Below are 13,136 nucleotides of genomic sequence, written 5' to 3'. Positions count from 1 at the left end.
CTTATGCCAGTATTAGTGGTTAATGCTATATTTTAATATTAATGGTTAATATGAATGCTACTAGTAGTGGTTAATGCTAATGGTGTTATTTAATATAAATGATGAAGCAAATGCCAATATTTGTTGTTAACACTAATGCTATTTTTTAATAATAATGTTTAATGGTAATATTTGAGGTTAATGCAAATGGTATTTTTAATATTAATAGTTAAATTGAATGCTATTTTTTATATTAATGGTTGATGCTAATGCTAATATTAGGGGTTAATGCCCATGCTAATTTTAATATTAGTGGTTAATGTTAATACTAATTAAGTGGTTAATGCTAATGCATTTTTTTATATTAATGGTTAATGCTAATATTAGTGGTTAATGCTAATGGTGTTATTTAATATTAATGGTTAAAGCAAATGCCAATATTAGTGGTTAACACTAATGCTATTTTTTAATATTGATGGTTAATGTGAATGCTAATATTAATGTTAGTGGTTAATGTTAATACTAATATAAGTGGTTAATGCTTTTGCATTTTTTTCAGATTAGCGGTTAATGCCAATTAAAAGTAATTCCTTTTCTTCAAAATGCAAACATTGCAGAAGAAAAACAAAAACTTGCCCTATAACATTACTATGTCTATTACATGCAGGAGGAATCAGTACCAGACTTAACTCCCAAAAACCAAAATAGTGGAATAAACTAAGGGGTGCAGGATTTATTAATGAATAGGCCTAGGAAATATAATCAGTTTTTTTCTCTCTCCTAATGTAATAGACTCAGTGATGTCACTGGTCCAGCTTTCTTTTGCTTGCTTGTTTCTGCTTTTCTAATATAAATATAAATATAAATATAAATATAATATAAATGCACTTTACACTTTAAAATCAGACTAAAAGAAAATTGGGAAATAAGAAAGTATGTTAAAATGTATTAATTTTTTATAGTTTGGTTTTAGTCTATGATAGGACACTGAATTTAGTACTTACTCCCAAAATTCAATGACAGGAGAAGTAGCGTTGGCAGGTGCTGTAAAGTTGACTGAATCATTCCTCTTCTGAAACTCCACACAGGTCTCTGTCAAATAATCCACATGAATATAAAAAATAAAAGTGTAATTATGAACTACACAGTTCCAGCTGAAATGAACTTCAGTTTGTACAGATGATGTTCTTACCCAGATTCCATTCGTTGTGGCATGAAGACCAAGGCAGATCCCAGGAGAATGAAAAGTAGAAGTAAAAAATAGCCCACGACAGAACAATAATGTAGTAGAAGTTTAATAAGGACACGATGACCTGTGTTCCATAGCCAAGACCTAAGAGGAGCAGAGTGAAAAACAGAAAAACAGAATCAGTGACGGAGAGAAAAGACATAAACAGTATTATCATAAGTATGAGGACGCCACTCTTTAATATTGAGTTCCACCATAGCTAACAGGCATATAAAATCAATTATGTCAAATAAATCATATGCTTTGAACGTTAGTTTTGAGCCAAGCCTTCTGGCCCATCATCAGTACCTGACCTTGCAAATGCTTTTTTTTTCTTTTTGAATGAATGGCCACAAATTCCCACAGACACATTTTAAAATCCTATGAAAGAGTGAAGGCTGCTGGGATAGTGGCCTCTATATTAATGGAATGAGATAACCACCAAGCTAATAATAATAAGTTCAACTTATATAGCGCCTTTCACCAAGCTCAAGGTCGCTGTACAGTAATAGAGAGCATGATCATACTTCACATACTTAACAGATGCATGATCATACTTCACCTGGTACTTTGTTTACCAAATACATTTTTTTTATAGAAGGGAATGAAGAATTGTGTTACCCTCAAACAGAGGGCTGATTTTCCTCCAGCAGGTGATGCCTCCTTCACTGGTGAACTGGCCCAAAGCCGTTTCCAAGAAGAAGACAGGAATCCCACACGTAAACAGGAAGATGAAGTAAGGAATGAGAAAGGCACCTGGATTTGTGAAAGAGGAACAGGCAGTATTAGTATAATTAGGTTACGCTTATTATATTTCTCACATCATTAGATTTACTCAATCATCAAATACATTTGGATTTCAAGAACCAGAGGAGATGTACATTTACAGCATTTAGAGGACACCTTTACTGTATTTAAAGCAACTTACAATTGTTACCAGTTTTAGTTACTCATACTTAACGGACTCTTTCATTTACTCTCTCTTCTGCTTGAGCATGATACATTATTTATTTTATATATTTTGGATTTAACTGCACGTTTAACACATATCTGTGTCACTTTTTTTTGTTTTGTATTTATATTTTGGGTCCATTTTATACTTTAATTTCTGTTTTTATGGCTGCATGACCGTTCCAACCGTTCTTGTGTTGTTTTGGTAAGGACTTTTTTATGGTTCCAGGCTTGTGCAGTTGCTGTCTTTCCTTTGTGTATTTAGGACATTCCGTCAGGATGTGTTTTATTGTGATGAGTGTTTGGCAGGTTTCACAGGTTGGGGGATTTTCTCCTTTTATCAGGTGTTGGTTTATTATTCTGATGTGATCAGTTCTGCATCTTGTATGTATTACTTGATCTATGCATCTTTCTTGGTGTGTCCTTGGCTTAAGGTTGATGTTTGGGTGTATCTCGTGGAGTCTGTCTGTGGTCTGTGTGCTCCATTAGGTTTACCATTCGTCCCTGGTGTAGGTATTTATCAGTGTCTGTTGAGGGAATTTGATGCTTGTTAGGTTTTGTCTTGATTTTTTCCTGGCAAGTTGTTCCCACTGTGTCCTGGTATCCAGCATTACCTTATACCGTATTTCTGGTCAGTTCGATTGTTGATTTTCCTTTGTATAGTATTGATAATAGGGTGGTCTGGTGGGCATGTTTTTAATGCTTTAAGGCATGATTTTGTATTTTGGATTGCTTCTGCATATTTAATAATATCTATTAGGATTTTATCATCATGTTTTACACACTTTGGGTACATTCATGAGAGAAAAAGTAGTTACTCATTATACAAGATTAATCAGTTCACAAGTTTAATGTCAAACAGTCATGGAAAATGTAGTGTCTCCAATTCACCTCACTTGCATGTCTTTGTCTTTGGAAACCAGGGCTCCTGTAAGAAAGCTCACGCAGACACAGGACAGAAAGGACCCGGACCTGGACTGCCCCACCTGGGAATCAAACCCAGGACCTCCTTGCTGTGAGGCAACAGTGCTACCCACTGAGCCCCTTCTGCATATTTAAAGGCCATAAGCAGGGCATGGGATTCTGCAGTATAGATGGAGCTAGGTAGGGGCATGGCAGTAAATAAAAAGAAACCATGTGGACATGAGAACATCTTTTCATTATATTTCTCAATAGCAAGAAGGCACCTAGTCTGCCAGCTGTGGCACCACACTGAATGGTTTCTTTCATCTGCTCCCACATATACGGGCCATAAGAGTGGATAATTTTTATTCGAGATGCCCTTGTGACGCAACCCTCCTTATTTTATCCAGGCTTGGGACCAGCACTGAGAGCGCACTGACAAGTGCATTTCCCAATTGCTAGGCTGTTAGGTTATCAATGAAGCCATGCCTTGTGCACCATGCTGTATTCATAATTTATTAATATGAATATAATCTAATATTAATAGTAGGATTTGATTTATTATCTTGTAAATAATTCATAAAGTTTGGTGGTACAGATGCAGACTGGGTGCCACACAGCAACCTGGGTCTTTGGGGACCTGGTTTTGGATTTCCTTTAGGTACTTCAGCTTTCTCCCAGGTCACAAATCATACACATGTTGGCACTAAAACTGAGCAGGGAAATCACAGGGAAACACAGCCGGAGTGTATTCCTGCTTTGCGCTCTGTTTTTTACCACCTGAAGACTAAATAATAATTAGTGAAAAAACATGCTGCGAAAGGGGTTGTTGGCTACAGATTGCTAAAGATTTAGCAGACAGCCATTAAAGGAACATGGTGGGACACTAAAGGAAGACCAAATCTGCTGAATGAGTGGTCAGATTTCAAAACCCCAAAAACAGCTACAACTAACAGCTGCATGAGAAAACGGTGCCTCGAGTTCGAGCAACTGGTGTCCTTCTGAACTTTGGCATGTGACCTTAAGCCTTTAAAATCCTTAAGTAAGGAAGCCACTGATAGTGCGGCACAAACCTGATGGACGTTCAAAAACATTGATTTCTTGATAACACAGATCTATAGCAAACAGAGAAACTCTCTCCTTATTTAAACTTTTTTGCAGTAAACCTAGAAGAAAAAAAACTCACCTCCTCCATTCTTGTAGCACAAGTATGGGAAACGCCACATGTTTCCCAGACCAATAATGGACCCAGCTACAGATAGCACAAATTCCAGCTTGTTGCTCCATTGACCTCTGTCTTGGATCTTCTCCTCACCTTCTTGACCACTGACCTCAGTGGTATGATTTGTGTCGGCTAGATTTTCAGGAGAGTGAATTGGAGTGTTGTTAAGCATCTCGGCTGATATTACATTAAAACACTGACATTGTTTAATGTGAAGACTTGTACAAACCCAATTCCAAAAAAGTTGGGACAGTAGGTTAAATGCAAATACAAACGAAAGTAATTTATCTGTCCTTTACAGCAGTGGGCCCCAACCACCGGTCGGTCATTTATTACTGGGCCACACAGAAATAATAAATAATTAGAGATCGCTTCAAGAGCAATTAAGAGCAATCGTTGCATCAAAAAAAGCTTAGGATTCACTCTGATTTTCCATTCTATAGTTCTTCTATTTTAAATATCCCGCCCCTGCTGGTGAAACCGGTCTGTGGTGCAAAAAAAGTTTGGGGTCGCTGCTTTTTATTTTTATTAATTTTTTTAATGCATTTTCTCTGTTTTTTTAGCGCGTCCAATTGCCCGATTGCATCATGCTTCCTCTCCACCAATGCCAATCCCTGCTCTGATTGAGGAGAACTAAGCTAACCCATGCCCCCTCCGACACGTGGGCAGCATGACGAGTGCAGTGCAGCTCAGCGTTGTGTACGGAGAGACACACCCTGAGAGCACTCTTTTCTCATCTCTGTGCAGGCGCCATCAATCAACCAGCAGAGTAATTGCACCAGTCATGGAAGAGAGACCCCATCCGGCTTAGTCACACCCATATCTGAACAACAGGCCAATCGTTGTTCATGTGGACGCTCAGCCTTAGCCGGCAGGCAGAGCTGAGATTCGATACGATGTATTCAAGATCCCAGCTCTGGTTCCAGCGTGTGTTTTTACCGCTGCGCCACCTGAGCGGCCTGGGGGTCGCTGCTTTACAGGTATTAAACTGGAAACAGCACATATTAAATAATTCTAATAAACCTAATTAACATTATTATTTTGGTAAATATGTTCTTATTTGGGTAGCACTGTTGCCTCACAGAAAGAAGGTCCCGGGTTCGATTCCCAGGTGGAGTGGTCCAGGTCCTTTTAGTGTGGGGTTTCCTCTGGGAGCCACATCCATATTCCACATTCCACCCACATCCATAGACATCAGTCAGGTTAATTAGAGATACTAAATTGCCCTAGATCTAGGTGCATGTGTGTACCCTATGATGGACTGGCAACCTGTCCAGAGTGTTTCCTACCTGTCGCCCACCTGAATTGTACCCACCACGACCCCAAATAGAAATCTAAAAGTCCAGTACAGCTATCTATAAATCAGGCCTTTGTAGAGAAGTGCAAACCGAAGCCACTATTTAATAAAAGGCAGATGGTAGCTTGCTTGGCATTTGCTAAACACCATATAAAGGACAGTTTAATTCTTTTAAATGTAAAGAACTCAAACTCTCTCTAATGAGATAAAAATTGACTCATTGTACAGAAAGCAAGCATTATCTCTGACTAAAAACTGGCACTGCATATCAAGCTTGTACCATCCATACAGTGAAACATGGTGGTGGGAGCATCCTGATATGAGGTGCTTCTCCGTGGTAGGGACAGGGAGACTGGTAAGAACTGAGGGAAGGATGGATGCAGCCAAATACAGGAACATCCTTGAAGAAAACCTCTAGACGCAAGCAAATTCAGACTGGGGTGACAGTTTAGCTTTTAACATGACAAAGATCTGCTATGAAGTATGGGATAAACCGCCAAAATCAAGGTGTGCAAAGCTTTTACAGTATACAAGATGAGCTGCAGCTGTAAATACAGCCAAATAGGCCTCAACAAGGTATTCAATAAAGGGTCTGAATACTTAATACTTTTTCTAAATAAGAGATTTCAGTTTCTGATTACTATGCAAAGCAGAAGCCACATAAATCAGCAAAAAATTCTCGCCACTCAGGTGATGCAGCGGTAAAACACGCTAGCACACTAAAGCTGAAATTTTGGTTCGAAACTCAGCTCTGCCATCCGGCTGGGCTGGGCGGCTACACGAACAACGATTGGCTTGTGGGAGCCGGAGCCGGAGCCGGGACCTCATAACCGATGCAATTACGACCTCTGCTGGCTGATTGATGGCGCCTGAACAAGAGTCAAGGGATAATGCGTTGATCAGGGTGTGGCTCTCCGTACACGAAGCTGATCCGCATATGAACTCACCGTGCAGGTGAAAAGATGCAGTCGGCTACTGCACACGTGTCTGAGGGGGCGTGTGTCAGTCTCACTCTCCTCAATCAGGAGTGGAGATCAGCATCGGTAGAGACGAAGCGTAATGCAATCGGGTAATTGGATACGACTAGATTGGGAGGAAAATTGGTGCCTTTTCTCTTGGCTTACTTGTTGCAGTCACAACATTTAGAATGTAAGTATTAAAACAAAAAACAATAAAACTGTCAGATCTTTTAAAAAAATTATAAAAAAGAATTGGCAAATCATTGGTGTCTCTTCTTATTGATATTTTTACTGTCCCAATTTTTGTGGAATAAGGGGTTATAAGTGAAAAGCAAAGGCAGTTACAGTGTGACTAAAGAATCACATGATTTTTTATAAAACACGGTTGTTTACAAGCAGACTGGTTCATCTAGAAATTATAGTTTGATGCATATACATGTCTTTTCTAGATATCAGGTACATTAAACAATTGCATCCACAGTCCTCATACGGACTGTATCAAATGGGTTAAAAGCCCTGCTTGTGAAGGTGCAAGAAGTGGCAGCAGTCAATAATCCAATACCTTAACCACTGAGACTGCACTGGCACAGACACTAGGCAGGACTACACCCTGAACAGTGAGTCATCCACTACAGTAAACCACATTCAATCATATCTAAAGGCAATTTAGAACAGAATCCAACTTGTACATTTTTGGGAGACATGATGGAACCAGAATACCGAAGAAGAAATCTTATGCAGGGAGGGAAAAACAACTCAAAGTTTTTGTTGAGACAGCCTAAAATGGTTAAATTTTATTTGTTTACAAATAAAATGATAATCTTTTAAAGCCATGCCACAAATATCAACTTATTAAGGAGTATAGACTACACCAATTAGGCATAACATTATGACCACCTTCCTAATATTGTCTTGGTCCCCCTTTTGCTGCCAAAACAGCCCTGACCCATCAAGGCATGGAGTCTGACACCTTTCTATCAGAACCAGCATTAACTTCTTCAGCAATTTGACTTACAGTAGCTTGTCTGTTAGGTCGGACCACACGGCCCAGCCTTCACTCCCCACGTGCATCGATGAGCCTTGGCCGCCCATGACCCTGTCGCCGGTTTACCACTGTTCCTTCCTTGGAACCGTGCACAGCCCTCCTCTTCTCGCCCATGCATTCTGCACAGGCACAGGTCTCTTCTGCCAATCAGGGTCCTTACACAGCGTATGAAGACCCACCCCACACATAGTCCGGTCCTTACTCTGCAGATACGGTGGCCAAGTAGTATCTGCTGCAGGCACCGCCAATTATGCCCGCCAGATGGCCCAGCCGACCGATGGCAACACCGAGTTTCGAACCGAGGAGTTCAGAAACTCGGTGCTGGTGTGCTAGTGGAATATCCCGCTGCGCCACCTGGGCGCTCCTTGGACCACCTTTGATAGCAGTCGTTTAGCCATCACAATTTGGTGCTTGTGAAACTCACTCAAATCCTTACGCTTGCCCATTTTTCCTGCTTCTAACACATCAACTTTGAGGATAAAATGTTCACTTGCTGCCTAATATATCCCACCTACTAACAGGTGCCGTGATGAAGAGATAATCAGTGTTATTCACTTCACCCGTCAGTGAGCATAATGTTATGCCTGGTCGGTGTATTTCTCTATTTAATTTCTTAACAATACCAGTATAAATCCAAACCTCAGCTCTGGAAAAGCTGGGACATTTTGTTTTTTTTACTATGTATTAGAACAACATATTTCCAATGTAATATAAACAGATTTAGACTTTGCTGCCTACAACACACTGAGAAAAACTAGGACTGATGGAGTCATGTTTACTACATTACATGATTGTTAATGGTTTTTGAAGTGTAGATACTAATTGCAGTTTTGCAAGGGAAAATTCCACTTGAAACAAGACTTTAGTGGCTCAAGAGAAAATCAAAAATACTTGTTGTAGAGCATTTTACAAAATGTCCCAACTTTTCTGGAAATGGAGTTTGTGTGTACACTGATTAGACATAACATTATGACCACCTCCTTGTTTCTACACTCACTGTCCATTTTATCAGCTCCACTTACCATATAGAAGCACTTTGTAGTTCTACAATTACTGACTGTAGTCCATCTGTTTTTCTACATATTTTAAGCCTGCTTTCACCCTGTTCTTCAATGGTCAGGACCACCACAGAGCAGGTATTATTTGGGTGGTGGATCATTCTCAGCACTGCAGTGACAATGACATGGTGGTGGTGTGTTAGTGTGTGTTGTGCTGGTATGAGTGGCTCAGACACAGCAGCGCTGCTGGAGTTTTTAAACACCTCACTGTTTTTGCTGGACTGAGAATTGTCCACCAACCAAAAACATCCAGCCAACAGCACCCTGTGGGCAGCATCCTGTGACCACTAATAAAGGTCTAGAAGATGACCAACTCAAACAGCGATAGATGAGCGATCGTCTCTGACTAATAGAGTGGACACAGTATTTAAAAACTCCAGCAGCGCTGCTGTGTTAGATTCACTCATACCAGCACAACACACACTAACACACCACCACCATGTCAGTGTCACTGCAGTGCTGAAAATGATCCACCACCTAAATAATACCTGCTCTGTGGTTGTCCTGACCATCCTGAACAGCATGAAAGGGGGCTAACAAAGCATGTAGAGAAACAGATGGACTACAGTCAGTAATTGTAGAACTACAAAGTGCTTCTATATGGTAAGTGGAGCTGATAAAATGGACAGTGAGTGTAGAAACAAGGAGGTGGTTTTAATGTTATGGCTGATCAGTGTATGTCTGTTTTTGTTTGTATAAATGAAACATACAGTATGTGCTGTACAAAAGCTGACAGCACTGGTCAGGGACTGCAAATACAAATTTGTAAAACATTTTTCACTTGATTTGTAAGGACGTGTGTGGAAATCATGGAATTTTAACAAGCCTGTAATCCCAATATATTTAAATAATCTCAAAATGTCCATTATCTCTATTTACTCTGCTGCTCCCGTTAGGGGTCGCCGGCGGATCGTGATCCGCATTATTGATTTAGCACAGTTTTTATGCCGGATGCCCTTCCTGACACAACCCTCCCTATTTATCAGGGCTTGGGACCGACACTACAATGCACTGGTTTATGCATCCTAGCAGCTAGGTACCTACCTATAGGTAGTGGTGGGCGGATCGATCCAAATATCGATATTATCGATACCAACGTGGGTATTGGTATCAGATTGATACTAGTGTGATGGGATCGATACCTTAGTTTTACTTTTTCTCCGCTACATTCTCCCGTTTCATCAGAAAGTAAAGACGTGTGTGCACACTCCGCTCCTCTCACATTTTACATGCACACCTCGCTCCCCTCCTGCTCTGCTGTGTTTTGTTGTGGTACCGTCATGTTGTTATGTTGTTAAAATTCTAACAAACATCAGTACACTGGTATTTGGAAGATTGTAGGTTTTGAATACTTTGCTTTGCAGATACAGAAATTGGGCAATTTTATGGAAATAATAGTGTAAACTATACGTACGTAAAGTACGGACGCACCTTATGCACTTTGCGCACCCTACGCAAATGAATAGCATCGATTTTTTATTTTAAATCGACCAAGACACGTGTATTCGGTCACTATTAAAAATTTACAAATGTATTCACCCAGCAAACACAACTATGAGTTAGCCGCTTGGTGGTGATACGCCATGATGGTAATGTTGTGAGAAAGTAAAGCACCAGAAACAAGAAATCGGAGCGCTTTAAACTACTGAATTTATTTACAACCCTACTGAGAGCAGCTATTTAAAAAAATTATGTATTACAATAATACACCTCAAGTTCATGAAAATTTATTCAGATTTAGCAATTTGATGATGCATCTACTTTAATTATTAAAAAGTATCGGTATCGGATTGGAATCGGCAATACTGGCCCTGTATTTACTTGGTATCGGATCTATACCAAATTTTGCAGTATCGCACACCACCACCTATAGGACAATTCAGTGTCTCCAATTAGCCTGGCTGCATGTTTTTGGACTGTGGGAGGAAACACACACAGACAGGGGGTGAACATGCAAACTCCTCAAAATGTTCATTATATTAATTATACACTGATATATTACACATTAACATATAAAGAGACATATTCCAGTCAGTAGCTCTGCATGATTTGGTAGAATTGTTCCTCCCCAATGTACAATGTACAGTTCCTGGCTACAGCCTTAAATTTTATTTATTTCTGCAACTGTTTTATTTCTGTGATTAAATGAGGTTCTGTTCTTTAATAAGTTATTTTACACGTGTATGGCCGGTTGTCTGAAATTATCTGGTTGAAAAATATGCAAACAGTTCAGATTATGAATTTAATGGTGTAAAATTCAGATTTTTGTAAATTTGTAAAGTCTGATATTGTAATTTAAACATGTGACATGGCCTACTAACTCTTTTTAGTATTTGAGACTGACTGCAGCCCAGGTGTATGTAAACTTTTGACTAGGCCTGAACTTTAAGCCAACTTCCACATCTGTTTAATTTATTCAGCAATGCTACAAGATACAATCAAATCAGACATTTCAGTCAAAACAGAGCAGTTCTACAGCTTACCTTTCATTCTGCACAAATCACAGATCCAGTCATTAGAAGTTGAACAGTCAGGCTTTAGCACAGACTGAAAGAGAGGGGGCACATTTGGCTCTGTGATCCAGCCTCAACGGGACTGTCCCTCCCACTGAAACACCACCCCTCATTCATTCCCACACACACACACACACACACACACGGTTGCTCCTTCAGCTCTAGACCAATAAGTGTTTACAACCAGTCAAGTAAGAACTAATGTCATTCTGATGAACTTTAAGGACTCAATATATTTGTATGTTCTTTCAATTTATAAGTATATATACAGTGGTGTTAAAAAAAAAAAAGCACTCCAACACCATTAACCTGATAAATCACTGTTTTTAGTAGAAATGCTATTTCTACATGGCAAATAATTTACTTGAAAGTGTAGTAGAGTAATGAAAACAAAACAAACCCAACAATTAGGACATGCATGCCGCTCATTCTGAGTAATCGAAGCATTGATTGAAAGGGGGTTGTTCAAAATAATAGCAGTGAGGAGTTCAATTGGTGATAGCATTCATTCTGCAGAAGAACGGGTGTCAATTTTGGCCCTTATTTAAGGTAGGAGGGGGGCAAATGTTGCACAGGTTGGTCATAGCGCATTCCCTTCTGAAATACTGGGTAAAATGAGTTGTTCCAGACATTGTTCTGATGAACAGCGTACTTTGATTAAAAAGTTGATTGTAGAGGGAAAAACATACAGAGAAGTGCAGCAAATTATCGCCTGCTCAGCTAAAATGATCTCAAATGCCTTGAACTGAAAACCAAAACCTGAAAGACTTGAAAGGAAGCGTGGATCTACTGTTCAAATAGATTGAAGAATAGCCAAAATGGCAAAGGCTCAGCCAGTGATCACCTCCAGAAAGATCAAGGAACATCTGAAGTTACCAGTGAGTACAGAAGATGATTAAGTGAAGTCAATTTACCAGCAAGAACTCCTTGCAAAGTCCCGTTGTTAAGAAACAGACGTGTCCTGAATGGGTTAACATTTGCCAAAGAACACATTGACTGGTCCAAAGAGAAATGGCTCAACATTTTGTGGACTGGTGGAAGCAAAATTTTTCTTTTTGGGTCTAGTGGCCGTAGACAGTATGTCAGACGACCCTCGAGCACTGAATTAAAGCCACAGTACACTGTGAAGACAGTAAAGCTTGGTGGTACAAAATGATGATATGGGGATGTTTTTTATACCATGGTGTTACGCCTGTTTATCACATACGAGGGATCATGGATCAGTTTAAATATATCAGAATACTTGAGATCATGTTGCCCTATGTTGAAGAAGAAATGTCCTTAAAATGGGTGTTTCAACATGACAATGACCCAAAACATCTTGGTTACAGACAAACAAGACTGAGGTAATAGAGTGGCCAGCACAATCCCCTGACTTCAATCCCATAGAGAACTGGTGGGCTGATATCTGAAATGCGTTTTTTTGAGGCAAAACCCAAAATTGCAGAAGAACTGTGGAATGTAGTTTAATCATCCTGGACTGGAATACCTGTTCAGAAGTGCCAGAAGTTGGTCGACTCCATGCAACACAGATCTCAGAAACAATTGTTATGCCACTAAATATTAGTTCAGTAATTTAAAGTAAAGTGAAACCTTAAACATTTTCAGTCTATACATAAATTCTTTGAGTTTTAAAAGAAAAATGCTGCACTGCTATTTTTTTGAACAGCCTAATATTCATTTTTCTTAACTTTCTTTAAAGGATTAATACAAACTGGCAAAATATTGTTAATGTTTTGATTTAGAATTGAATGTGTAGTATTTTCAGTGCATTTGCATTTATGGAAATAAAAGTTATAATGATTTTGTGCATTATTCGCTTTTTTAAAATCACTGCTATTTTTTTGAACACCACTGTACATATAAATACATTAGGCTTCCCACATGAGAACTGAACTTGGTTAGAACATATTATTTGCTCAGATCCAAGTCCACATATTTAAGATCAATGACCTTACACCAGCTCTCTGTTCAGGCTGCA

General features: G+C 39.4%; 1 protein-coding gene across 1 annotated transcript in view; it reads right to left on the bottom strand.

Annotated features, from left to right (window-relative positions):
- The window catches only part of LOC134315742 (sodium- and chloride-dependent GABA transporter 2-like), a 29,050-nt gene extending 17,878 nt beyond the window's left edge, over positions 1-11,172 (bottom strand). Inside the window, exons 1-5 of the mRNA XM_062996450.1 lie at positions 11,126-11,172; positions 4,248-4,415; positions 1,829-1,963; positions 1,172-1,312; positions 984-1,071 (exon numbers count right to left, since the gene is read on the bottom strand). Of these exons, the coding sequence (XP_062852520.1) occupies positions 984-1,071; positions 1,172-1,312; positions 1,829-1,963; positions 4,248-4,415; positions 11,126-11,132 (539 nt within the window). The 5' untranslated portion in view covers positions 11,133-11,172. The remainder of the gene's footprint in view (positions 1-983; positions 1,072-1,171; positions 1,313-1,828; positions 1,964-4,247; positions 4,416-11,125) is intronic.
- Positions 11,173-13,136: the final 1,964 nt, after the last annotated feature.

The sequence above is a fragment of the Trichomycterus rosablanca genome, chromosome 1 (assembly GCF_030014385.1).
Source record: "Trichomycterus rosablanca isolate fTriRos1 chromosome 1, fTriRos1.hap1, whole genome shotgun sequence".
NCBI classification, from domain to species: Eukaryota; Metazoa; Chordata; class Actinopteri; order Siluriformes; family Trichomycteridae; genus Trichomycterus; species Trichomycterus rosablanca.
The sequence above is the reverse complement of the archived record's forward strand: the minus strand, read 5'-3'. Positions and strand labels throughout refer to the sequence as shown.